The sequence below is a fragment of the Manis pentadactyla genome, chromosome 1, assembly GCF_030020395.1.
Source record: "Manis pentadactyla isolate mManPen7 chromosome 1, mManPen7.hap1, whole genome shotgun sequence".
In the NCBI taxonomy this organism is placed as follows: Eukaryota; Metazoa; Chordata; class Mammalia; order Pholidota; family Manidae; genus Manis; species Manis pentadactyla.
The window spans coordinates 69,839,588-69,864,533 of record NC_080019.1 but is presented as its reverse complement, the minus strand read 5'-3'; the positions used below and the strand labels follow the sequence as shown (position 1 = coordinate 69,864,533).

At 46.5% G+C, this 24,946-nt stretch overlaps 1 protein-coding gene across 3 annotated transcripts in view; it reads right to left on the bottom strand.

Moving 5' to 3' along the window:
• Positions 1-2,883: 2,883 nt before the first annotated feature.
• Positions 2,884-24,946, bottom strand: part of PXYLP1 (2-phosphoxylose phosphatase 1) — a 70,817-nt gene continuing 48,754 nt past the window's right edge. For all 3 annotated transcript variants that reach the window (XM_036877310.2, XM_036877309.2, XM_036877314.2), the window contains 4 exons: positions 20,013-20,171; positions 18,942-19,068; positions 10,450-10,589; positions 2,884-5,203 (listed from right to left, as the gene is read on the bottom strand). In XM_036877310.2, coding sequence (XP_036733205.2) covers positions 4,266-5,203; positions 10,450-10,589; positions 18,942-19,068; positions 20,013-20,171 — 1,364 coding nt within the window. In that variant the 3' untranslated portion in view covers positions 2,884-4,265. The remainder of the gene's footprint in view (positions 5,204-10,449; positions 10,590-18,941; positions 19,069-20,012; positions 20,172-24,946) is intronic.

The window sequence follows — 24,946 nt, the reverse complement described above, 5'->3', positions numbered from 1 at the left end:
AGCTATGTGAAACCTCAGATGAGTCACTCTGTCAGGCTTCCCTCCTTCTGTAGTGGGAATGACAGTACAGTTGACCCTTGAATACTTTGGTTTTTGAACTGTGGGGGTACATGGATTTTTTTCAATAAATATACTGGAAAATTTTTCAGCGATTTGAGACAATTAAAAAAATATGTCCTCTAGCTTACTTTATTGTAAGAATACAGTATATAATACATATAACATACCAAGTATGTGTTGATGGACTCTTACTGGTAGGCTTCTGGTCAACAGTAGGTTATTAGTTGTCAAGTTTTCAGGAGTCAAAAGTTAAGTTTTTGACTGTACATGAGTTTAATGTCCCTAATCCCTGTTTCAAGGGTCATCTGTACTACTGGAGGTTGCTAGGTCCATGTCTCATATAAAACTAGGGCAACCAACTGGTCCCAGTCTGCCTGACAGTGAAAATTATATTTGATGCTGTCCCCTATTAGCTGAGTGTAATTAACATCACTGCGAAGATTAGATACACATCATGTAAGTAGATTTTTCTTAACAAAATCAGCAACCACAGATGGTCAGAGGCAGAGTTGGGATATTCTCAGGATTTAAATTTTTAACTGTTGTAATCCCACTATGTTTTCATACTCACTGATATTTGCCAGCAAATGTGGTATCTTGTATGGCTACTGGGAGGATTCAGTTACCACAGGAAAAGCTTTTTCTGTGGTGTGTCACGCAGTACATGCGCTGTAAAGTTAACTGTGCAACATAAATCAGGTTAGCCTCTGAGCTTTGACTTCACCCAGCTGAACCTGTTTCCTCATTTGTATGAAGGTTAACAGGAACCTCCTCAACCTCCTCAGTTGAGAGTGATAAAGACGTGGGGCCCCTGAGGCATGGTCCCAAAATGGTGGTTTACTAGTCACCTTTACTGTGGACAGACATCCAGAAGCCAGGCCTCAGGCTGTCCCCCTCTGAGGGGCTCTGCAGCTCTGGAGGAGCCCTACTGGCCCCGCAGGGATACCGGCTCCTCATCAAGGCCATTCTCAGAGGCAGTTGGGCTTCAGAGGCTAGGAAGGCCTGACTGGACACTAATGAATTCAGCTGGTTTCTCTTAAGCAGCAGCTATTATTACTCATCGGAGCTGGCCACTGGGCAGGCACTGTAGAGGGGTCCAACCCCAACATCTAATTCAGTGGCCTTGAGCAATGGGAGCAAACTGGTGCCCAGGCCAGAACTCCATGCTAGGCATTATCAAAGCCAGACTGCCGTGTAAGCAAACCCCACTGTTCTGCTTTCTACTTGCGATTGTGTTCAGGCACACCGGGGTACACCTCTACTAGCCTGGGCTGCTAAATCTGTTCAGAAGGCTCCTTGAACTCTCAGGAACAGAAGCATGCAACCCTGCATTCCCTGCATCAGTTTTTATGAGAGTCTTCTAGAAAAAGGAATCACTCACATCTTCCAAAAGTCTAAATCTGCTGTAGCTATGCAGACCCTCAAGCAGTGCAATAGCAGTATTACATAAAGTTCTTCTATACTGTTTGTTTATAAGTGAAAGTAAAGAAAGAATATTCCTCTCATATAAATACCTTCAGTTCCACTGAAAAATGGTTAACCACTCAGTTGGGCTAGAAGATCAACACACGCAATTGTTTGCCTTCTGCTTTGTTCTGGGTACCACAAAAGCCTTGTGGTCCCATTTTAGTGCCTTGGTTTTAAGTTTCAATTTCACTAATTTTCAACAAGACTTTAAAAATAGACCTCATCTATATCATGAAATACTATGCAGTGGCTATAAAAAGAGCTCTATCTATGAATTATCTACCTGTCTATCATCTCTCTCTCTCTCCCCTTCCCTCTCAGTGTGGAAATTTCTCCAAGACATAACTGTTAATGGAAGAAAGTTAATGAGAAGTAGGTCTACAACATATTGCTAAAGGAAACAAGTGGAAAAAATGTATCTTAAGGAAGCAAGCCACAGTACACTATATATAAAATGATCTTGTTCCCATTACAAAATTACATACATTTCTGCATACTTATGGAAAATTTCTGGAATGTCTGCTGAATAACTCACAGTGTTCTCTCTGGAGATGAAATTAGAGAACTTCACTTTTGAAGTTGTTTTCAGTATTAAGTGTGCACATTTAATTTTAATTATAAAAACAAGAAAGCTGATTATGCACATGTATATACCCATACCTGCCATGAGCTCAGCCATTAAGACCATTGCTAGAAACCAAGGACTAAATCCATTAATCTCAGCTCAGTGCTCAGTGTTTGTTTATGGAATGAAATGTCTCAGAACTTGATATTGAGGAAGATATTTAATGCCGTGCATACCTGAAGTCTTGGGAGGCCAAACCTGTAGCTACACTTTTAATGTTGGCTCTTATCCAAAGCATTTACCTTTACCAACAGATGTTGCAAATTCACTTTTAAAAGATCTTCTGATTCACTTTTATTTTTAAATCTTCGAGCTGTGTTGAGTAGTTCTAATTCAGATATATTGTGAGATATAAGACTGATTTGGCTTTAAATACTCAAAAGACAACACACGATTTTCAGCAATAAAAAAAGCAGTTAAATTTTAACTCAGTCCAAGGCCACCAGCTGTGACAGGTCCTCCAGGCTCACCAGCCAGATGCTGCAGACAAGGAAGGAAGCTGCAGCCTGGCCCAGCACAGGACTGCTGTCCTTTTCCGTCGTCCCTCTGGGCGTCGTGCAGTCAGACACTGGCCACACCGGGCCAAGTGGTTTGGCCTGCCTTCCCCACATGTGCTAGAGGTACCTAATTTAAAACGCTTTTATTTATACACACACACACACAAAAGATAAAATTAAAAAATATTAGCACTCAATTCAAAAGAAGCCAAGTGACTTGTGGGTTACAAAGTATTAGTTGTAGTATGGATATTCTTCAAAAATTTATTAATAGAAACAGACGTATTCAAATGTAACATGCACGAGAAACAAAAAGTTTGGAATGCCAATGATGCTGTACTTCACATTTCTCTGCACAGAACTAGCACCATTTTAATTCAAAATCACAGATTTAATTAGAATTGCTTCTAATATATAAAATACCTTATAAAGATTATTTAACTATCTAGTAACAAAGTTATTCCAAAAACTTATTTAAAAACCAATCACTATTTGCCACTTGAAACTGATGAAAGTGATTTAAAAATTGATCCAATTCTGCGGCTTGTCAAAGGGAACGGGTCATAATTAGTTTTATCAGAAGAAAGTGCCTGCATTCAGCTTCTGGCTCCCTTTGAACCACCAAGCAGGTACAGTAAATTGAGTATTACATAGGAATAAGAGCCCATCTAAAACTGGTTCTAGAAAATATTTTCCTAGACTATAAAAATACTAAATGGAATACAAAAATCAACCTATACAGCAAATAGACTACAGCATTTTATACCACAATCGTCATGGACATCAAGTATTATACTAAGTTTTCTATGATTCATTCTGATTCAATGTTTATTTCCCCTCAAGTTTTGTTATGTCAGATCTAGACTAAATTCTGTGTTTCTAGAAGTTACTGGAGGCACCAGTGAATAATTCTTAGCATCCAACTGGTTTTCAAAGTGCTGAAAGTGCAATTGTAAGAGAGCCTGTTTTTTTAGATCCGGGGTCGGCAAACTATAGCCCACGGGCCAAACTGGCCTACCACCTGTTTTGTACAGCTGTGAACACAGCAACACTCATTCATTAATGTAGTGTCTGTGGTTGCTTTCAAGTTACAAGAACAGAGTCTAAGATTGTGACAGAAAATGTATGTAGCCTTTTGGCCCACAAAGTCTAAAATATTTACTATCTGGCCCTTTACCGAAAAAGTTTACTAACCCCTCTTTTTGATAAATCACTTTGGGAAATTTTTCACTAAATAAGGACAAGGTAAAACTCCCAGATTAAGAAAATTTTGGCTGAGGTTTGCTGGTTCCATCATACAGTACCATGGAGAATCAAAAGAATATACATCTCAATTGGCAACTTTGGGTATAGAAATACTCTGGCATTGTAAGCAAAGCCTGGCTATGATAAAGTACCTTCTTGTCTGTGCACAGGCCATCATGTACTAAGTAACTCATGTACCCAACTACAGCAACATACTTACTCAACCCAAACCATCTATATGGCTCCAAACACAATTTCTAGCCTTTAAAAATCAATAATCTTGTACCCTTAGCAATGGAGAGAACTAGAAGTGGGTCTTCCCATCCCTCTGTATTGGCATCGATTTTTTTAAGTACTACACCATGTACCTTTTAGAATCCTTCCTTGTGACATGCCTCGTAATAATTAGTACTACTACTACCCAGGGCCACAAACATGTCCCTTTTGATGAAGCGGACTAAGTTTTCAAGGGGACACATGGGCTTGGGAGAATGCCTGTGGTGGTCCTGGCAGAATGAGGTGTGGAATGTGACATCGGCACCGTTGTAAAGAATCCGGACGGAATGCTCACTGGGCTTTTCTCTGTCTTGCCAGAGCTCAAAGATCAACCGGGCTGCAAACCTTGGGAATCTGGCTTCTGTAAGGCCCAAGGCACTGAGAACTGGTGACAAAGTGACATCGTGAGCTGAGTAGAGGGCAAAGACCTCTTCTTTCCTGCCCTCTGCAGCACGCTGCATCCGGTCGATGGTTTGGTTCAGGAGGGGGTGAGCGCCTAGGAGCGCATACCCCTGATAGAGTTTCTTCTCCCGCCTCTCTCTCTCATCCTCTATCTGATGTGTTTTGATCACCTTGAAGTGCTCCATGTCAATGCAGCCATTCCTGGTGCAAGGGAAGCTGACGTTGTGGCAGAAGTGGCAGAGCATGGAGTCGATGGGGTTGGCAGCTCGGAGCTGCTTGGTGGGCACGTCCACGATCTTGGCCATCTCCCCGTAGGTCCTCTCCAGCTGGCTGTTTTTCAAACGCAAGAGGTATTGCCGACGCTGCTCTTTTTCCAGGTACTGGTTTCTCACTGGACAAAAGCAGTTTCCAGAGCAGAACAGAGCACTTGGCTGGTGCCTGAAATAAATCTTCTTCCAGTCAAAATCGGGGAGAAAGCCGTAAAGCAAGGACAGCCCACTTTGCAGCGTCCGGCTTTTCCCAGTGGTCTCCAAGTAAAGCTGGTCTGCGGACCAGTCATTCGGCAGGAGTTTGTGTTTCTTTAGATAGATGTCCCTCAGCAGCTGGCCGTTCTGCAGATGCTGCACGACTCCTGAAACAGAGTGACACAAACTTTCCTTACTACCAGCTTATTTAACAGAAAGAACAGTGAAGTCAAGTTGAGTCAGTGTCTGTGATATAGAGTCATAAGAAGTACACATTTGGTCATTCATATGACCAAATATATATATTTCTCAGGTATATTTGGACTTCATCCATAGTTCCTGAAAACTTTGCTGTCTTAAAGGTGACATGGTGTTTTGTCATGTTAATGAGAGATGTTTGGATCCCCACCCAAGGGCAGGGGCTGGGGGCTGAACCAGCCAATGGCCAATAACTTAGTCAATGAATACTACGCAATGAAGCCATTACAAAAACCCCTGAGAAGAGCTTATCACTCTCTGCTCTCGGGGGTCCTGCTCCTCCCCAGAGGGAGAGTCTCTATGCGTGGGGAACCAGAACACCTCCACGTGCCACTGAGTCAGGCCCCAAGCTCCACAAGGATAGAAGCTCCTTTATTTGGGACTTTGCCCTGTGTATCTCTTCATCTGGCTGTTCACTTGTATCCTTTTCAGTATCCTTTATTAAACTGGTAAATGTTGTTTTCCAGAGTTCTGTGAGCCACTCTAGCAAATTAATTGAACCTAACGGGGAGGTTGTGGGAACTTCCAATCTGTAGCCAGTAGGTCAGAAGAAGCACAGGTTGGCTGCCTGGAGCTTGCAACCAGAGCCTGGAGTAGGGGGTTGGGGGCAGCCTTGTAGAATGGAGCCCTTAACCTGGGGAATCTGCTGCTGTCTCCAGATAGCATCAGGATTGAGTTCTCCAACACCCTGCTGGTGCTTGAGAATTGCTTTGTGTTATGTGTGGGAAGACCCCCTCCCACATACTTACACATTGGAATAGGGTCCAGGAACCTGCATGGAGGTATACTACTATTACTGCTGCATATAATATTGTTATGTATATATGTAGGAGGACAAGACTGCACCATCACAGTGTCCAACTTTGGAATGCTTTTAGGTCAAGGTAAGATAATATAATCGAGGCCATTCTCCACTGTGTGGAAGCTGCAAGAATGAGTTCATGTCAACTTGTGAAGGGAGCCCCTCAAATTACCCATGAAGGGATAAGCAGAGTGCAGCCCTGTCCTCAGGACCCATGACCTCTCTCGGGAACACAAGGACCATTTGCCTCCATCCCTCCCTCTTGACCAGCCCCTTCCCTGGGGGAGGTGTGCTGACTGGTGGCCTCAGGGTAGGAACCTCCCAGCCGGTGGATGTCTAGGCTGTAATTGGCATGGGCCTAAGGAGAGCTTCCCCCTCCTGCTCAGGGCACAGCCCTCCTCAGTGTACAGGGAGACCTCACAGAAATCAGTCCGGGAAAGAGAGAAGTTGCTTGCTGGTACTTAGACCCCTCAGTGCTGGAAGTTCCCTCCTGTGTCCGCTCCTCCCTACTCTCCCAGACAAAGGCTCTCTGCTGTCCTTCCAGGTAAGTTCTGCCTACTCCTCTGGGGCTTTGCTGGCTCATCAACAAGGATACACTCTCTGTATGGATATGGAGTGATCTCCCAGACACCCAGATAATATATTTTAAAAACAGGAAAGGACAAAACAGTATTTTCATTATGCTTCTTTTAAACAAAAATGAGGGAAAAACAAGGATGTATATTTGCATAAGGCCTGTGTTTTGCATAAAGAAATTTTGGAAGGAAGCATAAGAAACTAGTATTGATGGTTAACTGAGGGTGACAGGGACACTGAAATGGGTGGACGGATCATAGTAGGAGCAAGAGTTTTAAGTGTACCTTTTAGTTGTTTTCATTTTGAACTACCAGTCAGGAATAAATTATCTTGAAAAAAAAAATGAAAAAGCCTATTTTCAAGCAGGAAAAGGCAATTGAAGATAAAAGCGAGTTCACCCCACAGCCAACAGGATGTAAGGGGATGAAATTTCACTAATAAATAGGAATTCTCTGAGAATGTATACTACATGCAGGCCCTATGACCAGTACTGTCATTTATGCAGATGCCCAAACAGTTTGAAAAGCTGGGACAACTTAAGGCCAAAATGTGTGAGACAGAGGCACCTGTGTTGGCCCAGGTAGGGGAATGGGTTCTGCTCTGAATGAAGAATACTGAGGGCAGGTATCATCTGGGCCCAGACAGGGTCTTAGCATTTCCAAAGTGATTTGCAAAAAGAGGCAAACAGCGAATGACAAACATTAAGAATCTATGTCTGGCCCTAATTTACCTCTGGATCTACCTACCTTATATCCTTAGGCTACATATATTAAAGTTGTAGTGCTTACTGTGAGCCAGACCTTTCTCCTTCAATCCTCCCAAAACCCACAAAAGAAGGCATGTTATTATTACCCCCATTTTCCTTATTTTACAGATGAGGAAACTGAGGCTTTGAGCTAGTCACAGCTACGAAGTGGCACAGGCAGAACTCAAGCTCCCATCTGGCCCCAACTTTGTGCTCTTTGCCCCTGCTCAAGCACCTTCTCCCTATACATTCAAGCAGAAATACAGTTCTAGCAAATTAGAGTTTTTCACTCTCCAAACACAGCCTGCATCTTTGTGACTTTTGCTCATGCCCTTCCCCTTTCTCTATCCAGAGGTATCCTCATCCAAGCCCTGGCTTCAATACTACCTCCTCTGTAGTCATCTTTCTTTCTCCCCCTGGTTGAATGAATAATTCCTTTCTGCCCCCACATGCTGGACCTCTAGGACATTAGCTGCATTCACTGAGCATAGCTCATGCTAGCACTGTGCACAAGCTACCTACTGTAAATCACTGCCAGCCCTGTTGGGAAGGTATCACTAGCCCTGTTTTATAGGTCTGTCTGCTCCAAGGCCTGTGTTTGTCCTGTAAGACCGAGCAGCTTGCAGCAGTACAGTTCGCTGTCTCTGTGCACAGTGCCCCACTGCAGCTCCAGGCTCTTTGAGGACAGGCAGGGGAGCACCTTGCTCATTCTGCTGTCTCCTCCCCTACACTCAGCAGCTGCCAAAGCATCTTGAACAGAATAGGCACTAATGATCCATCTTATATAGTTACTGTGGGGTGCCAAAAGTGTGCCAGTTATAAATGATTGTTATAACAGTTATGCATTTTTAATGAAATTTAAAATAGAAGATAAAAGTGATCATTAAAAGAGAATAGGGAACAGGAGCAAACCACTGCAAAAATGATTTCTAGAGTAATATTAATTTAGAAAATGATAATAGAGCAATTGAGAAGAAACCTCAGAATAAATGATAATCTCTAAGTGTGTGAGGGTCCCTCCCCCCACCACTTCTCAGGGAACAGCCCCTGGATCCAGAGGCTAGAGGCTGGGTGCCCCCTGCTCAATGCCCGGTCACCCCGACCTCCTGGCCAGCTGACCCTCAAGACTGACCCGTAAGATTCTCTCTCTCATGTATCTGGACATGCAAGTTCACCTCTGGGTGTGGCTGGGACTGTCAGTCTATGGAGGCTGGTTGTATTCTTGCCCTTAGAGTCTGTGAGTCACCCTGAATCCTTATAATTCAGCCGGACAGTCTGACCTGTGGTTCTCAGCAAGCATGGTTCTGCCCTCAGGGACAGTTTGGGGGTTGGGTTGTCACAATAATATGGGGAGGAATGTCTCAGACAACTCATGGGTGCGGCCCTGGGGGCTAGACAGTCTCCATAAGGGACTGTTTTCTGTCCCACATAACTTTTGAATGAACCACAAGACATTCCCACATGTGAAAAGCCTGTGTAAATACTTCAGCCTAGAACCTTTTTTTTGCGTGTATCATAAACACAAAACCATTTTTGCATCACTTTAACATCCACTGAATTTTCCAAAAATGCAATATAAATTGGGGGATATATAATATAAATCTGTGTTTTGATCAGAACTTGTCAAAAAACTATGTCCCAACATGTAGTATCAGAGTTACCAACACAACATCCTTCAGGCAGTCTGCCCTTGTACCTGTCAAAGCCACCCACTACATCTGAGTGTAGGCCATCAATCACTTTATTCCCTTTGCTAGTTAGTGCAGGGGGGCTCAAGCATTCATACTGAGACACACAGAATTATATAATAAATGAGTTCCCTTTTGTTTCTCCCTTATATTACAGTTAGGGTGCCTGATATAACCGTATCTGAAAATTATGTATATAGAAAGGTTATACTTTCATTTCACTTTGGGACAGTTAAAGGAGCATCACAAAATACCTGTTGATAAAAGGGGGTGCTGGATCTGGTAGCATAAGAACTGTTTTAAACTAATGCGGAGTGTGTGCATGTAAACTAATTAGCAAAAGCTTTTGACTAAACTTCTTGCAGGTTAGAGCTTGCCTCGCTCTGTCCCTCAACATCATTCTCCCCAATAATAATGGCTTTCAAAACATGGCAAAACCCAACAGGGCCAATGATAAGACAGAGACTTTCCTTCCATCAAAGCTGAGGTTCTAAATACTGATGGAACAAGAAAACTGAACACAGCCATTCGGTCCTCCTGATTCTTCCAAAAAGGCCAGTGACCAAACCAAGGTCCTTTGAGGCCCCAGACTGAAGAAATAGGGAATCAGAACCTCTTAGGAAGACCACCAGTTCCTTCTCTTCCCAACAAAAGTGAGCCCACAGTCAACAGAAACCTCCCCTGACATGAAATGGCTGCACAATGGCATGGATAGGGCTGCAGAGGGAAGGATGCGCTTCCGTGAGGAACAAACTCCATGCCCAGTGGGGACCTGCCGAAAGTGTTTTTCCCTAAGATCTTTCACATTAAAACCTATCAGGTGTTTCATCTGTGGGTATCTAAGAACACAGTATTGGTTACATTAACTGTGGCCCATCTATAATGGAATAACATGTAGCAATTAGAAATAATGTTAATGAGTATTTAATGATAAAGATTATCACAATGTATTGTTCAGTGAAGAAGTGGGTTACAAAATAGCGTATTTAGTAAGATATCATTGCATGTGTGTGGGTGTGCAAATGAACACACAGGAAGGAAGAGTACGAATTTCTTTGGTGGGATTATGGGTGCTTTAAATTTTAAAAATTTTCTTCATTTTGCCTAACCATCCTTCCTAATTTCTCTTCCATGAACATACATTGCTTGTGTAAATAAAAAAAGAAGGTTATTTTTGATTTTTAGAAATCAGATGCTAGGTACCCTGGAGGACTCAGCTGCTTGAGGTCCCAGTCCCTCCTTCCCCAGGAGCCCGCAGCACCTCACCCAGGAGTACTCGTTCCAAATGTCCACCAAAGGGGGAGGGGATGCGAGACCAGGGGAGTGAACGGCTGCCACACATACCTGTCTGTGTGAGCTCTCCCATCTCGCACAGTGGGTGATTGGGGTAAAGAGGCAGAGAGTGTAAAGGGCTTTCAAAAGAGGCTCCAGGTCCTTTTGACATGTGACTAACGAAAGCTTCCAGTTTAGGGTGATATGGTTTCCTAAAGAGACAACACAGAGAATTAGCAGTCCGAGTGCCCCAAAACAGTCCGGTGGCTTCAACTTCTGCAAGTAAAACCTCTGCCCTTTCTCACCCCCAACAGCAGGTCCTGGCTCAATCCCTTTAGAATGCCAGTTTCATGATTCCTCAACCACTGACTCCTGCACATGAAATCCCAGTCTGCAGGCCAGCCTGAGTCCCTGGAATCTGCTGCAGTGCTCATTCTTGGGAGCCAGCTTTGCCTTCCACCACCTGGTTCTGCACCCTTCTGGTCTCCCTGTCCAGGAGGCCACAACGCTCAGTGGCAGTTGCGGCCAGGCTGTGAGTCCTCCTCGATTCCTCCCTCCCCTGCCCCTACCCATGCCACCTGTGTCCCAATCCTGCAGGTGCCGGTGCTTGGGGGTTCTTCACCCCTGTCCTGCATTTCTGCAGCCACCGCCCGGGTTCTGGCTTAGGCACCTTTGGTCTGGAGGGCATGGCCCTGTTTTGGCCTGCCAGCAGTCTCATCTTGCCCCTGTAACCTTGCCTAAAAGGCAGCCCCAACTTGTTCCTGCTCCTTCACACTACCACCACCTTCCTGAAGGAGCTCTGCACGCCATTGCTCTAATTCGGGCCCCACCTCACTGTGGCTTGGGGCTCTGGCCTGCTGGGCTCTGGTCACATGCAGCCCCTTCCTCCTGGCAAACCTTCACTAACCTTCACCTGGGCAATCCTTAATCCTTAACTGACCTCTGGAAAATCTCCTTTGAAGAATATTAAGATAACCAAGATCTCTATAGCTCTTTACCGTTCACTATGCATGTTGCACATACAGTATCTCCTTTCATGTGGGGTGATAATGAATAGCTAAAAACAGCTTATTTATGAGAACTGACATATTTCTGCCATGAAATACATGTGGTAAATCAAGATTTATCTTTCTAGTCACTAATATACATTTCCTGCATAATGAAATAACCTAGAATATATACACATTTTCTCCAAATAATGAGATGACCTATGAATATACACAACTTTTCTTTGAATCATGAAATGGCCTATGAATGCATATACACTTTTTAGCTGAACAGAAATGGACAGATAGATTACTTCCCCACTAAACTAAATCAGTATGGATAGAAGCTAAGATAAATTATTCTAAATGGCAGACCCCTGCTGTCTGAAAGCCCAATTAACTTTGGCAATGCTTTTAAAATGGCTGCTAAAATGGGCTTATTATCTTTCAAAAACATAAAGCTAGAAAAAAAAGTCCATCTTTTAAAAAATATGTTTTAAAATTGGAGAATATTAATCCTGACATACAGTATAGTCTAAAAAATCACTAGGGTTTGCTGCAGAGCATTAGGTCTTTCCATAAAAACAGAGGGCATGTTATTTTTCCTGAGGCTAAAGCACATAAATATTTGCAAACTGGGAAATAAAATTTCCAGATCAATAATGAGATTGCCAATGTGAATCCACATAAACAAAGGCTATACATCACCAGGACTCACATGTTCCACACCAGGCCATCATTTCAGGCTGGTAATTTTTGAGGATCTGAGAAAGCTTAGCTGCCAATTTTAGAAATGAAATTTTGACTACTGAAAGGGTTGCTGAGATATCCCAGATTTTCAGGGCACCTAGCTGCTTGATATGTTAACATGTAACTGTACTATTGAAAACTTGTTTTTGGCATGGAAAGATGAAGATTCATGGAAAAACCCTTCACTTACAGAACAGATAACAAATGGTTGGATCTTTTTAATAGAAAGAGACCAGGTAACCTAAGTCCACGGGCCTGTCTTGGATCTGAACGACCAGGTCCTTCTTGCTTTGTCCCCTACTCATCCCTGGAGCCAAGAGGAGACCTAGCACATAACAGATACTCCAAAAACACATGTGAATGAATTCACCTGGGAGGTGCCCCATTCTCTAGTGCTTCATAAAAGTCCAAGCCTTCCATAATCTGTAGCAATGAATAGGATAAGTTCCTAGTGTTTATTAAAATATTCAGATTTTGATGGAGATACTAAAAATAAAGGCTATTGTGAGTGAGACTGCTAAATGTGACAGATTCTCTTTGATCAAACATTAGTTAGGCTTTTCTGAACCTTCTTGCCAACTAGGCCGCCACATTTGGACTTTCATGTCCTTTGGATTTATGCCATCTGTGCATCACCCAGTTTTAACAAAAGTCATGCTAAGTTGGTTTAGTCAGAATCTTCCACTGTTGATATCTGATCATGCTCGATAACTGATCAAATTCCATCCCCCAGGGGGTATCTGAGGGCCCTGGCCTGCTTTCAGCAAGAATCTTGTCATATTGGTTTAGCTAGAATCCCCACATCAAAGGGACCTGCAATGTCCCCTTTTAGTAATTTTCCCTCACCTAAGCGCACCCTGCTCCTTGGCTATAACTCTTGGCCTTGCTGTGTGGGAACTGAGCCCAGTTCTATACTGAGGTCTCTTCCCCTGCTGCATTAGTTCCTGAATAAAATCTGTTTTTACTGCTTTAATTACTGTCTAGCTCTGGTTTTTCTTTAACAGTTCTACACTAAAATCTATTCTCCTCTTCTTGGGAACTTGATTAGATGCCATTTCCAAGGTCCAAGTGGTTAGGTAACTGAGTATTTGCCAGTGGAACGGAGGAATGCCGCTTCTGGTTTAGGCTTTCAGATTGCGGGTGTGCCCTTTCGTACTTCGTCCCTCTGGTCACAGTTCAGGCATGGCAGCAACCCAGTGGGAGCGACACCTGGAAACCACCTGGGGCCCTGAGGAGCCGAGTCCTATGGCCTGGAGCCTCCCCCTCAGGCTGTCACAAAGGAAGAAACTTCTCTGTCACTAAGGCAATGGTTCCTGGGTGATCTTTGTTACCACAGCCGAGTCTTACCCTGACTAACAGAAATGATTCTGTCTGTGATGATGAATTTTCCTTCAAATAAAAACTCATGTTATTGTAACCTCATTGGAAATCTGCTTTCACACTGAAAATTGAAAGAATTCAGGTGCTACTATCTTAAGCCTTCAAACCATTCACTTCAGAATACTTATTTACATTTTATACGCATTATTCTCACCTATTTATGCTCCAAGGCTCAAGACAGAACCCAGAGGCTAATCTACACACCTATGAGAAAATGTATTGTTTTCCTATGATCTGAGCAATTACTGAGTTCTGCACAAAACATTAAGACAGAGAAGAGGTATAAGACCAGTGACACCGTTGTCAGAAAATACAATTTTAAAAAGTTTACATGGCTGAAAAGTGGAATAAGTTCATACCACAGATTTTTATAATTTATGCTAATTAAGGAATTTGCTATTTTATATCATTAATAAAACAAAATTCTAAAAAGATTAAGTATACTTTCCTCAATCTTCAGCTTTCTGAATCTTTGTGTTTCATCTGCCAGGATTAACTGCCCCTCCCCCCTTCCAGAAGCTCCTTTCTCAGCTCTTCACACCACTCTACTGCCTTCTTCCTGTTTACACTTCACCGTCTCTGCCTACGATCCCCTTGTTCTCCGTGCTGTCATTGCAGGTTCCTGTTTCCCCAGGACTCTGGTTCTGACCCTTCCCTCACTCCACAGGCTCTGTTTCTGAGACCGATGAAGCTACAGCCTCAGGTGCCATCTGCACGCTGACCTCTCAAATCAATCTCTATCTCCCAGCAAGACAATTCTTCTGAGATCCAACTACTTGCCTATATTACCTTCTAGAAATTATCACCTGGGTGTCTGATGATAGCTCAAACATAGCGCTGAGACCTGTCCCCATAACTCCCCTCCACACCACCCTGCCGTGCTCTCTGTACTGGGGAGGGGCACCACCACCAGCCAGACCCCCAGTTGGGAACCTAGGCCTCAGCCCCCACCAACTCCCACCAATCTGCCACCAAGTCCTATCGACCCCACCTCGTAACTTTCTCAGATCCACCCCCTCTCCATCTCTGCTGACACTCTCTGAGTTCCAACATTTATTCATTCAACCAGTATAACTGTGCTCTTCCCATGTGCCAGGCACTGTCCTAGGGACTTGGAATATGGAGGTACTGAAATTCCTGTCCTCGAGGATCTTACATTCTGCGTGGGGAAAAAGACAACATACAATGAGCACTATAAATGTGTGTGTGTGTGTGTGTATAGTAACAGATGCTATGAAATGCTGATGCATTTATCAAAAGGAAGAGCCTGGTAAGGGGTACCTGGGAGATGAGTGGATAAGTGCACTCCAATTTTTTACTGGAGTGTTCTGAATAGTCTTACTGAAAAGGTGGCTTTGGAGCAAAGACCTGAAGGAGCTGAGAGAACTGGCCTTAAAGCTACCTGGGGAACAGCCACCTGGGGAGAGGCCCGGTAGGTGCAAATGCCCCAAGGTGGCACCATGCTGTGTGTGGGAAGGTGAGCTAGGAGTGGTGTGGCTGACACAGAACAGTGAGGGTGAGGAGGGCCTCAGTGGGGCCACACAGGTAAGGGCGGGGGACCAGCTCAGGAGCCCTTGCAGGCCTTTTCAAGGACATGGGCTCTGACTGTGTAAAGTGCTATCCCCATAATAATATAAACACACCACCAGCCTCCCATCTTGGTGGCCTTCCCTAATCTACCATCCACCCTCCCATCCCTGCCCCAAGCTGAGTCAGGCTGCCCTTCTTGTGGCTCATGCTCCCAAATATGGTAAAATTACTTCCACTTCTACTTCTTCTTCTTCCACTTATTCTGAAATGCTGCCACTGCCATTGGTCATTCTGGCTACCATTCACTGAGGGATTACTGCAGGCCAGGCGCCAGATCTGTCTCCAGAGGTGAGTGAGTCCCCTGAGGACAGGAACAGCCTTTCTTCTGTGAATCCTTGGAAGCCTATTTTCCCTTCTCCAGCTCCTCCAGGCCAGCCAAATACTGGTCTAAGAGCTACTCCTAAATACCCAGCACTTCTAGCCCCAGGCCCTTTGCACCTGCTGTTCCCTCCATCTGGAACACTCTTCCCTAGATTTTCACAGGGCTGCTCCTTCATTTAGGAACCTGCTCACATACTACTTCTTAGTACATGAGCAAGGCACATGTGAAATACCTGGCACAGGACAGGCATTGAAAAAAAATCTATTAAATAAATACTGACTGAAGTGAATATACTTTTCCTTTTTGGATACAGTACAGAGTATCTAATTTGAATTCATGAATATAAAAAAGAACATTTACTAAGCACAGTATTATCAACAGCTAAAAACCTTACTGCTGGGTAGTCCTACGAGGGTTCAAATAGCACATTTGTCACGAGGCACGTGGCATTCACAAAGAGGCAGCTTCCATTACAAAGACCTTGAAAGCCTCAGAACGTGTCACTGTGAAGGGAGGCACTGGAGCAACTGATCTGTACCGACTTCCGGCTCCTTCTTCTTCAGCTTTCTGCACTCTGCCTGCTGACCCAGGTATCCTCTCACTGGGCTGGAGAAATGGACACACTCCCAAGACTCACTGCCCTTTGGGAGGCCATAACAATTAATAGTTTATGAAGCTGAACTAGTCCCTGGGAAGGCAGCAGGCACAGCTGGGGACCTGGCTCCCACAGTCCCAGGGGATTCAGAGGCCCAGAGTGGGCCCACTTTGCTGGGGGTCCTGCTCACTCATACTCTTAAGTGTGTGTTTATAATGACATGCCAACTTTTGTTTTTGAAGATAGAATTAATTAAACATGCATACACCACCCTCTTTCCACAGAGGACTTCAAGTTACAAAACTCCTAAAGATACAGAATATTCAACAGAATCAGGCTAAAAGATGAAGGCCAGGGAAAATGAGGGCAGAGGCTGCCAGGGCAGCAGGTCCCCAGAAACTGTGCCTCTCAAATGGGAGCTCCAGAAATGGCCCATCAAGGGACCTGCCATTGCTGTGACAGAAGGAGGGGCCCTGGAACCTAGCCTAGCCTTGTTACCATGACCTCAGACAGGAAAAGAGGCTGGGCCTCTGAAGGCCTGCAGCCTACATGGTAGATGAAATATCACCCTTATCACCTCTCGGCATGAACCTGGCTCAGTGCTGTACACCACCACCTTAGCTGGCCTGCGCAAGGATGTCAGAAGGGAGGTACTGCTGCCCCCGCACTCCAGAACAGAGTACTGAGGCTCAGGAGGTGAAGGGACTTGCTCTGCATCAAAAGGTTACAAAGACCTCCGAGGATTCCATAGCCAAGGCTTTAATCTGTTATGAGGCAGCTGACAGGCAGTTATGACCTGAGCTGCTCACTGAGGTCCTAGATTCATTCTGCAAAAAACCCAGTCCACCAACTGTCACACGACAGGATTGGGCTGGACACGGGTGACACCAGGTAGGAGGAAGACCAACTGTGCGCGCAGCACCCCCACTGCAGGGCAGGCAGGGACAACCATGCTGGGCAAACAGGCTGTAAAGCAGCAGGGGGCACAGTGGAAGCCCTGCAGGCTGCCAGGCAGCCCTGCCCAATGCCTCCCCCTTCTGGGAAGCCACGGTGGCGCCCAGAGGCCTCGAGGTACCCAGGGGCTCTCCAGCAGCAGCTGAGTGTGATGGGGCAGACCCCTGGTCTGAGCCAAGCCACTCAACTTCTCACGTCTGGGAATTGAAAGCCCAGTGAGACAAAGGGGTGCAGAAGCTGTGAGTTTCCAGGGCTGAAGCACGGTATTAACCACAAAGTCCTTGAGGCTGATCTGGGTCTGGCCAGCTAAGAGGCCTTAGTGGCCATCCGTCCCCAGGCTGCTCAAGGGCACATATTCAGCCAGTGTTCAATGGCAGGACTGAGGTAGTTGTTAACACACTGAAACCCCTGTGCCCAATGCAGCAAAGCCACTCCCCCAAGCCACCCTGCCTGCACGCCCCACCCCTCATCTCAACACCCCGGGTGCTCCAGCTCATCCCCCTGACCCAGAAGCTAAAGGGTTAATACCTAGCACAGCAAGTGGCCTCCATCCTCACCCTAGTCCTTGTCCTAAGGCCAGTTAAGGTCTGGCCACTTAGTATTTTGTTTGGAGACCCTTCCTGTACATCCCCCATCCCAGTTTGAGTGAGGCAGCAGCAGAGCCTGATACAATCAAAAGCCCCTGCTCACACTGGGAGAGGTTCCCTGGAGGAGGCAGCATTTCAAGGAAGACTCGAAGAAGCTGTAGGGGTGGACCAGGCAGGGACAGGGGGCGAGCAAGCCAAGTGGCAGATGCAAAGGCCTAGAGGGCTGTGGGGCCAGCAAGAAGTAGGTATTGCAGGGGCAGAGGATCCTATGGGAAGGCTGGCACAGAAGGCCTGCGGCTGGAGGAAGGACGCCAGTGTCTGCATGGTCCTCGGACACGGGCTGGACTCGACCCATGGGACACAGGACACCCATCCATTCTTGCTGAACATGGGAGAGAAGACACAAATACCCAGGCTGTGAGCTTTCTGTCCTCCTGCAGGAAATTTTATGGCAACTTAGTCACACGAATTCCATATTTTACATAAAATGGAATATTCTTCCCCATAAGCTCAGACAGTGAGGCTTGAGTTGCAAAGAGTTAGCCTGGAATTCCTGAGTTTGCACTGCAGTCCACTTGAAAGAACAGCCCTGGCTTCAGGGAGGCAATCCATGGTCCCAGCTGGCTGGCACCCAGAAACATTCCACTAAAATAGCGTCTTCCCCACTGGGCACCTCTGTCTCCTCTGCTCATCCAGTAAACTCTCTACAACACTGGCTGAGGACTGGCCCATCATTTCATTGGTCACTCTGCCTCTCACGTTAGGGCCACATCATTTCCACACACAGAATTTCCACTCTTTGTTTAATTACTTTTCATCTCCAGGGCTTTCCACCAAGAACATGCTGCCTACTGCTGTGAAACACATAAACGTTGAAGCATCACCTCACACTGACACGGCTTTGCAATTGGTGGCACATTCCCCTCCCATCATCTCACTTAGTCCTCACCCCAACCCTGTCTGGTCAGGCAGCATCACCCCCATTTTAGAGATAGGAAATCAAGGCTCTGAGAGACTAGGGGACTCACCCACTGCCTCAACAGAGCAGCAGAACCAGGGACCAAGGACTTCTACCCCAGTGTTCACTGTACCCTATCCCAGCTGTTTCTCAACTAGAACAATAGCAGGGTGGCAGAGTGGGCCTCAGACTGGCCTGGGCTCAAATCTCAGTTTATTTGCTGTGTGGCCTTTCACAGGTGCCCTCACCTCTCTGGGCCCCCATCTTCCTCTCAACTGTGAAATGAACATGCAAGATTGTTTTGTAGATCAGGTACTGGCAAACAGTAGTTGCTCAACAATTCAGGTCACTCCCCCCACCCCACTGTTAACCTCCAGACAGCATTTTGATTCAAACAGAGAACAGATTTGTGAAAATGACTTTCAGAAAAAGCGCAGTTTACCTGTTAGCCACCAGAGTGCAGTCAATTTCTGGTCGCTTCGTTTTGGGAATGACATACAGTGGGTACCTGTCCCCGTGTCGAATGAACACATGCACTGAGACCAGCTTAAAATGGTGCGGGGCGTGACCTGTGGGAGAGACACACTGTCGGTTATCGCTCAGATCACTCAGGAAGTGTCCGGCTCCCTCCCCTTCTGAAGGGGGCCAGGGCCCAGGGCCCAGGGAGGAAGGAAGCAGTGCTGGGTGGGGGCCTCACAGGGCAGGGCAGAGGAGTATGAGAGGGCTGGGTCTGCCTCAGACCTGCAGAAGGAATGGGGAGGTTCCAAGGTGTGGCTAGAGAGCTAGAGGCCAGCGGAACCTGGGCAACACTATTTATGTGGCCTTGCTCACATCCACAGACAGGGGTGGCCCACAGAAATCTGGCAACACTGACTTCTACTTTAAAGTTCTCATGGAACAAGGCAGAGCAAAAATTGATAAATACTCAGCATCATTCTTTGATACACTTTCAGAAAAGCAAAACTCAATGTAGAAATCATATTTTCCCACATCTTTACTGCAAGACACCTCTTTTAGATGTCCCTGTTTTATAAGTCAAGAAAGTCCTCTTCTTGCTTAAGCTAGTTTGAATTGGGTTTTGTTACTTTCAACCAAAAGAGTCCTGATTAATATATTTTAAATTATGTGCAGAGCATCCTGTGGGTGCCCTAAGCCCTGAGGGGGACCCCCCCAGAAAAGGGGGTTGCTGAGGGTGATGCTCTGGAGCCCACCGCCGTCACACTGTAATCATTGTAATGGCACACACCTGTGGAGAGCTCACGGTGAGCCATGTGCTGTTCAGAACAGCTGCTTAATCCTCCCAGCAGCCCTGTGAGTAGGAACTGCTAGCTACTCCCATTTTACAGATGAGGATGCTAAGCCTTGGGGACTCATTCGAGGGCACAGCCTGGCGGCAACTGCAGAATTTAAGCCCAGGCTGTCTAGTGCCTCACCAATGAGCTGTGCTGCTAGAAGAACTAGTCCCCAGAGGGGCGTCCGTCTGGGTACCAGGTTGGCAGCGTGGCAGGCCTACCTTCCATGCTGCGCTCAGCCACACTGGGGATATTGCAGTACAAAAGAGCTTCATAAACAGGGTCCGTCACAGGGGGCTCCGTCACCGGGCCGGGCATGATTCTCTTTCGACTCTTGCTGTTCACACCGTCTTTAGCTGCCGAGCCCGGGGTCAGGTGGACTGCAAGGAAAGCAAGGCTGTTCACACCTGCAGTTGCGGGAGCCCCAGGCCAGCTGGGGGCCCAGAGTCTTCCCTTGGAGTACTTAGAGTGGGCTTTGTTACAGCAAGAGGTCACTTTCCCATTCAAGAACTGCTTCTTGAGCCCCCACTGTGCCCTGCCTCTTTCTCAATGCCATTACCCTCTCTCCTCACCATACTTAGCCAGCCAACACCCGGTGGGTCACCCCCAGAGCAAGGGGCTCACTCATGGTGGTAAAGGAAGAACTTAAACATTAACTTCATGCAACCTAACTACCTCGTGACTAATAGCCTTTGAATTCTAGTAAATACCAAGGAGGAAAACAATCACCTATGAGTATCCATGCTGCTAGATGAAGTGCCTGACGTATCTCATCTGATACCATTGACTTCCTACTTCGTGGCCCCTGGAGCCTGATCACAGGCATTATTCATTAATCCTTTCAGGATTACTTTAAGGAGAAGAGATCAAAGGACTCTGGGAAGGTGAGGCAGCTGCTAGAGGTGGATGTGGTGGATGGACAGCCATCTCAAGCTCACTCTTCTGACTCCAGGGCAGATTTCCCCCCCAAGCTCTGGACTCTTCAGGATGTCATGCATGGGCTCTGCAATCTGCTATGTCTGTCCATCTGGCACCCCCTTCCTGTTGGGGAACCCGCCCCTCCCGACAGGGTTCTGGCTGCACTGCTAATCAAAACGTCTCTGCCTCCAGTTGGAGGTGACACGACTGGAGTCAGTGAGGGCAGGGATGGGCAACGGGACTCCATGTCCTTGGGAGAAGTGCTCTACAGACACTTAAAGAGGGTCTCCTTTTCTTCTGTATGCTGATCTCTAAGAATGCTGATCTCTGAGATCTGCCCCAGCCAACTGTCCCTCCTTGGACAGCCTCCATCTGCAGTGGAAGAGAATATTAAGAAGCAGAGACAAGCTAGACCAACAAATGGACAGCCTTAATCAGAGGGAGAAAAAAAGGCCTGAGAACAACCATCCTTTGAGCCCTTGGGTCTAGATGTGGCCAAAGCCACAACCTCTTTTAGTTGTCCCCGTTTTATAAGTCAAGAAAGTCCTCTTCTTAAGCTAGTTTGAATTGGGTTTTGTTACTTTCAACCAAAAGAGTACTGATTAATATATTTTAAATTATTTGCAAGCAGGTGTAAGTCCATCTTCTGGGTCAGTCTTCCCATGTACAGGGAAGCTCTGTAGCAGCACAGGTCTGCAACTCCCTGCACAGTAATAGTTGTATTTTTAGCTTCTACCAGTTGAGGAAATATACAGAGATAGGTGTACCCGTGAACACTAAATTTCTAAAAGATTTATTCAGCACCATAGTATATACATACATACATTTGAACAGTAGCCAAAACAGTGCCAATCATCAGTCTAAACCCATTTAAAGTCCCTAATTTCTTCTACAAATTCTTCTCAATATATTTAAAATTTCCTTTTGGCAAACAAATATTATAACACAGGTAAAAGACAAGCAATCCACTAAGAGGAAAGCATCTGCAACATACGTCACAGACAAATTATTAATATCCAGAGTGCATACAGCTCCTACAACTGAAAAAAATCTATAAAGGATATGAGCAAGCTAATTACAGAAAAATAAACACTAATGATAATGAACATATGCAAAGATGTTTAACATCGTTCATACTTGAGTCATTACAAAATAAAACAACATCAGGATACGATTCCTCCATCTCATTAGACGAGAAGATCATGTCTGAGTACTAACATCAGTACTGGCAAGGGCCCGAAACTTACACTTCCATGTGTCGCATGTGAGCGTGGAAACTGGAATGATCTTTTGGAAGCAGTATTTGGCAGCAGCCAGCAGAATGTTACATATGCTTTATCCCTGATCCCAGTACTCTACACCTGGGAATCTGATGAACAGCTCCCAGCCCAAAGACATACGGCTGAAGAGATTTGCTGCGATGCTGTTTCTAATAATAAAGATGGGCAACAGCCCTAAACATCCATCCTTAGCAGAGCAGAATGGTATATCTATACTGTGGAATATTCTGCCACAGTCAAAAAGAATGGAGAAGAATCAAAGATAAATGAAGTGAATAAACCAAGCCACTGGTTTTATCTCATTTTATCACCACTCCAGCCTCTGCTCTCCTGCAGCCTTGCAGCCCTGCCACCGTGTCACACCCAGACCACTGGGCGGAGCTCTTTATATAGAGTCAACAGCCATGTATTGCCCACAGGTGTGCAGTGAGCCAGTCAACCAGGGCCAGGTGAGAATCCTGGCCACAGGAACTCTCACTTTATCCACAGGCTGCCACTGGGGAACTGCTATAGACTGAAGGTTAGTGTCCTCTCAAAATTCACATGTTGAAATCCCAACCTCTATTATGATGGTATTTGGATGAGGGGCCTTTGGGAGGTGATTAGGTCAAACGAGATTGTGCCCTTATAAAAAGACCCCAGAGAGTCTGCCTGCCCCCTTCTCCTGGTGCTTCCTGAGGTTAGAGAGAAAAGATGCCTTCGGGGAAGCGGGTCTCCACAAGACACCAAATGTGCCAGTGCTTGGATCTTGGACATCTCAGCCTCCAGAACTGACAGAAATAAGTTTGTATTGTTTGTAAGGCACCCAGTTTATGATATTTTGGTTAAGCAGCCCAGTGAATTGAAAAGGAACCATGATAGTTGGGCCCAAATGACCCACGCATGCCCCAAGGAAGCAGTGGTTTGAAAGCCACAGATAAAGACTAGGTGATAATTTGAGACCTACCAGCCAGATAGAGTCTATCTGCTGCTTCCTCCAGCATATAGGCCTGTTGGCCTTGCCCACTAGCTTTTGAGATTACCCTGCATTTGTGCCTTCCTGGGTCACCAGGATGCCGGGTCAATCCACGTGGGGCCCTTCGAGAGGTCCTCGGGATTCTAGATATTCAGGGCAAGTCCTGATGCGCAGAAGCCATGGGGTGAGCCGACTTCCCCAGGCCCGTCTTCCTGCGTCCCCTCCCGCCTTGGTTCTCATTGTCCTGCACTGCTCAGAGCCGCCCCCACTCCCTCTGAAGCCTTGCAACTTCACCCTTACATCTCCCTGTTCCCCAAATCTGGCCAACTCCATACTTGATCCCATGGGTCGCCCCTCAGGGAGGCCCACCTCCAATCCCCAAGCTGCTTCCACCCTCCTTTATGAGCCCACCCGGTTCTTGCTGCCACCTTGGCTCGCACCACAGAACATTAAGCAGGGGTGTCCACAGTTTGTCAGCCTGCCACCCCAAATGTCTGGAGGACTGGGACTACATCTGTTGAGTATTTATATTCCCCCACCAACCAGCACAGGACAGGCCCTCTGTAAAAGCTCACTGAACTGAGGGCCTGCTCTGAGCCAGGCACTGGTTTGGATGAAATAACTCACGATTAGAGGAAAGGAGCGACAGGGCCCAGGGTCAGGGTCAGATGGCAACCATCTAGCACAGGCCCAGCTGGCCTTGGGCTTCAGGCCACTGTAGTTATTTCCACAAATTCGGGATCCACAGGGTTAGTGGGTAATGTTACAGCCAGGTGTCTGCAGTGAGCTCATTACCTGGGTGTTACTTTGACCTGCACAAAGACAGGCCAGTTCCTCCCGGGCACCAAGCCAATGCTCACAGTCTGTAGTTCATTAGCCCACTCAACCCTCTAGTCACTTAGCCCCGGGCAGAGGACAAAAATCTACCTGCATACCTGGCCTTCTTCTAGTCTTAATAACCTGCTGTAGGGCAAGCCCTTTACAGTTGCCTCAAAACTGACTTTGATAGAGCACTGCGGGGGCCCCCATCACCAGGTCAACCACCCCCTCTTCCTTCTGTGGAGTGGCTCCTCCCCACCACGGCCTGATGCTTCTCCAGCCCTTGTCCCTGCCATGCTGACTGGGGATAGGGACCCAACTAGAAACAACTGTGCCAATGAGGGCCCTTTACAAGAAAGGGAGGCTTCACCCCATGGAAGAAGTGGTTTTACAGGGAGCCAGGGAGCCTCCTGCTGTCCCTATGCCAGGCTCTAGGCTGCCTCCCGTGCCTGAGGTGTGTGATGTAATCGTTCACTCCTCTGACTGCACTGCATCCTGGCACATTCAAGTTAGGTGTTGGGTCCACGGGTGTCCTGGTGACGGCAAGCATGATGAGGTCAGCCAGTTGGCTCAACTCTGTCTCTAACCCTTGGGGCTCAGCCGCCCCACAGGTCACACCACCGACTGCACCAGCAAAGAACCTCATGGGCCAACGTGTGGCCCCACCACCTGCTTTTCACCTTCCTATGGTGAAAAGTTCCAGGGCCTGCCTCACCCTTGTAGTCTCAGCTGGTCATCTCCCTAGGGGTCTGTTGTCATCTCTTCCTTGGGTCTCCTCTTTCCCAGAGCCACTGAAGTCTGTCCTCAGTCACCCCTGCTGCTGTGGCTGTCCGTGCTTCTGAATGCAGGGAGGTGGCCTGGGGCTGAGGGCCACTGAGTCACAGAGACCTGAGTTCAAGTCCTGACACTGTCACTTCCTAGCTGTGTGGCCTTGGGCAAGTATTCCTGCCCAACTGCGCCTCATTTCCTTCACCTGTAAAATGAAGATAATGCGTTCCATACCCCGGGGGGTGGTGAGGATGACAGAGATGCTCCCTGTGAAACACTGGGTGGTGTCTGGACTGTGGTATGGGATAGAGAAGTGCCATTCCACATCTGCCCCTTGATGATTGTTCTGATCACTTACAGGCTCTTCAAAGGTTTTCCTTCTCACTAGGGATCTGGACGGAATGCTGATCCTCTC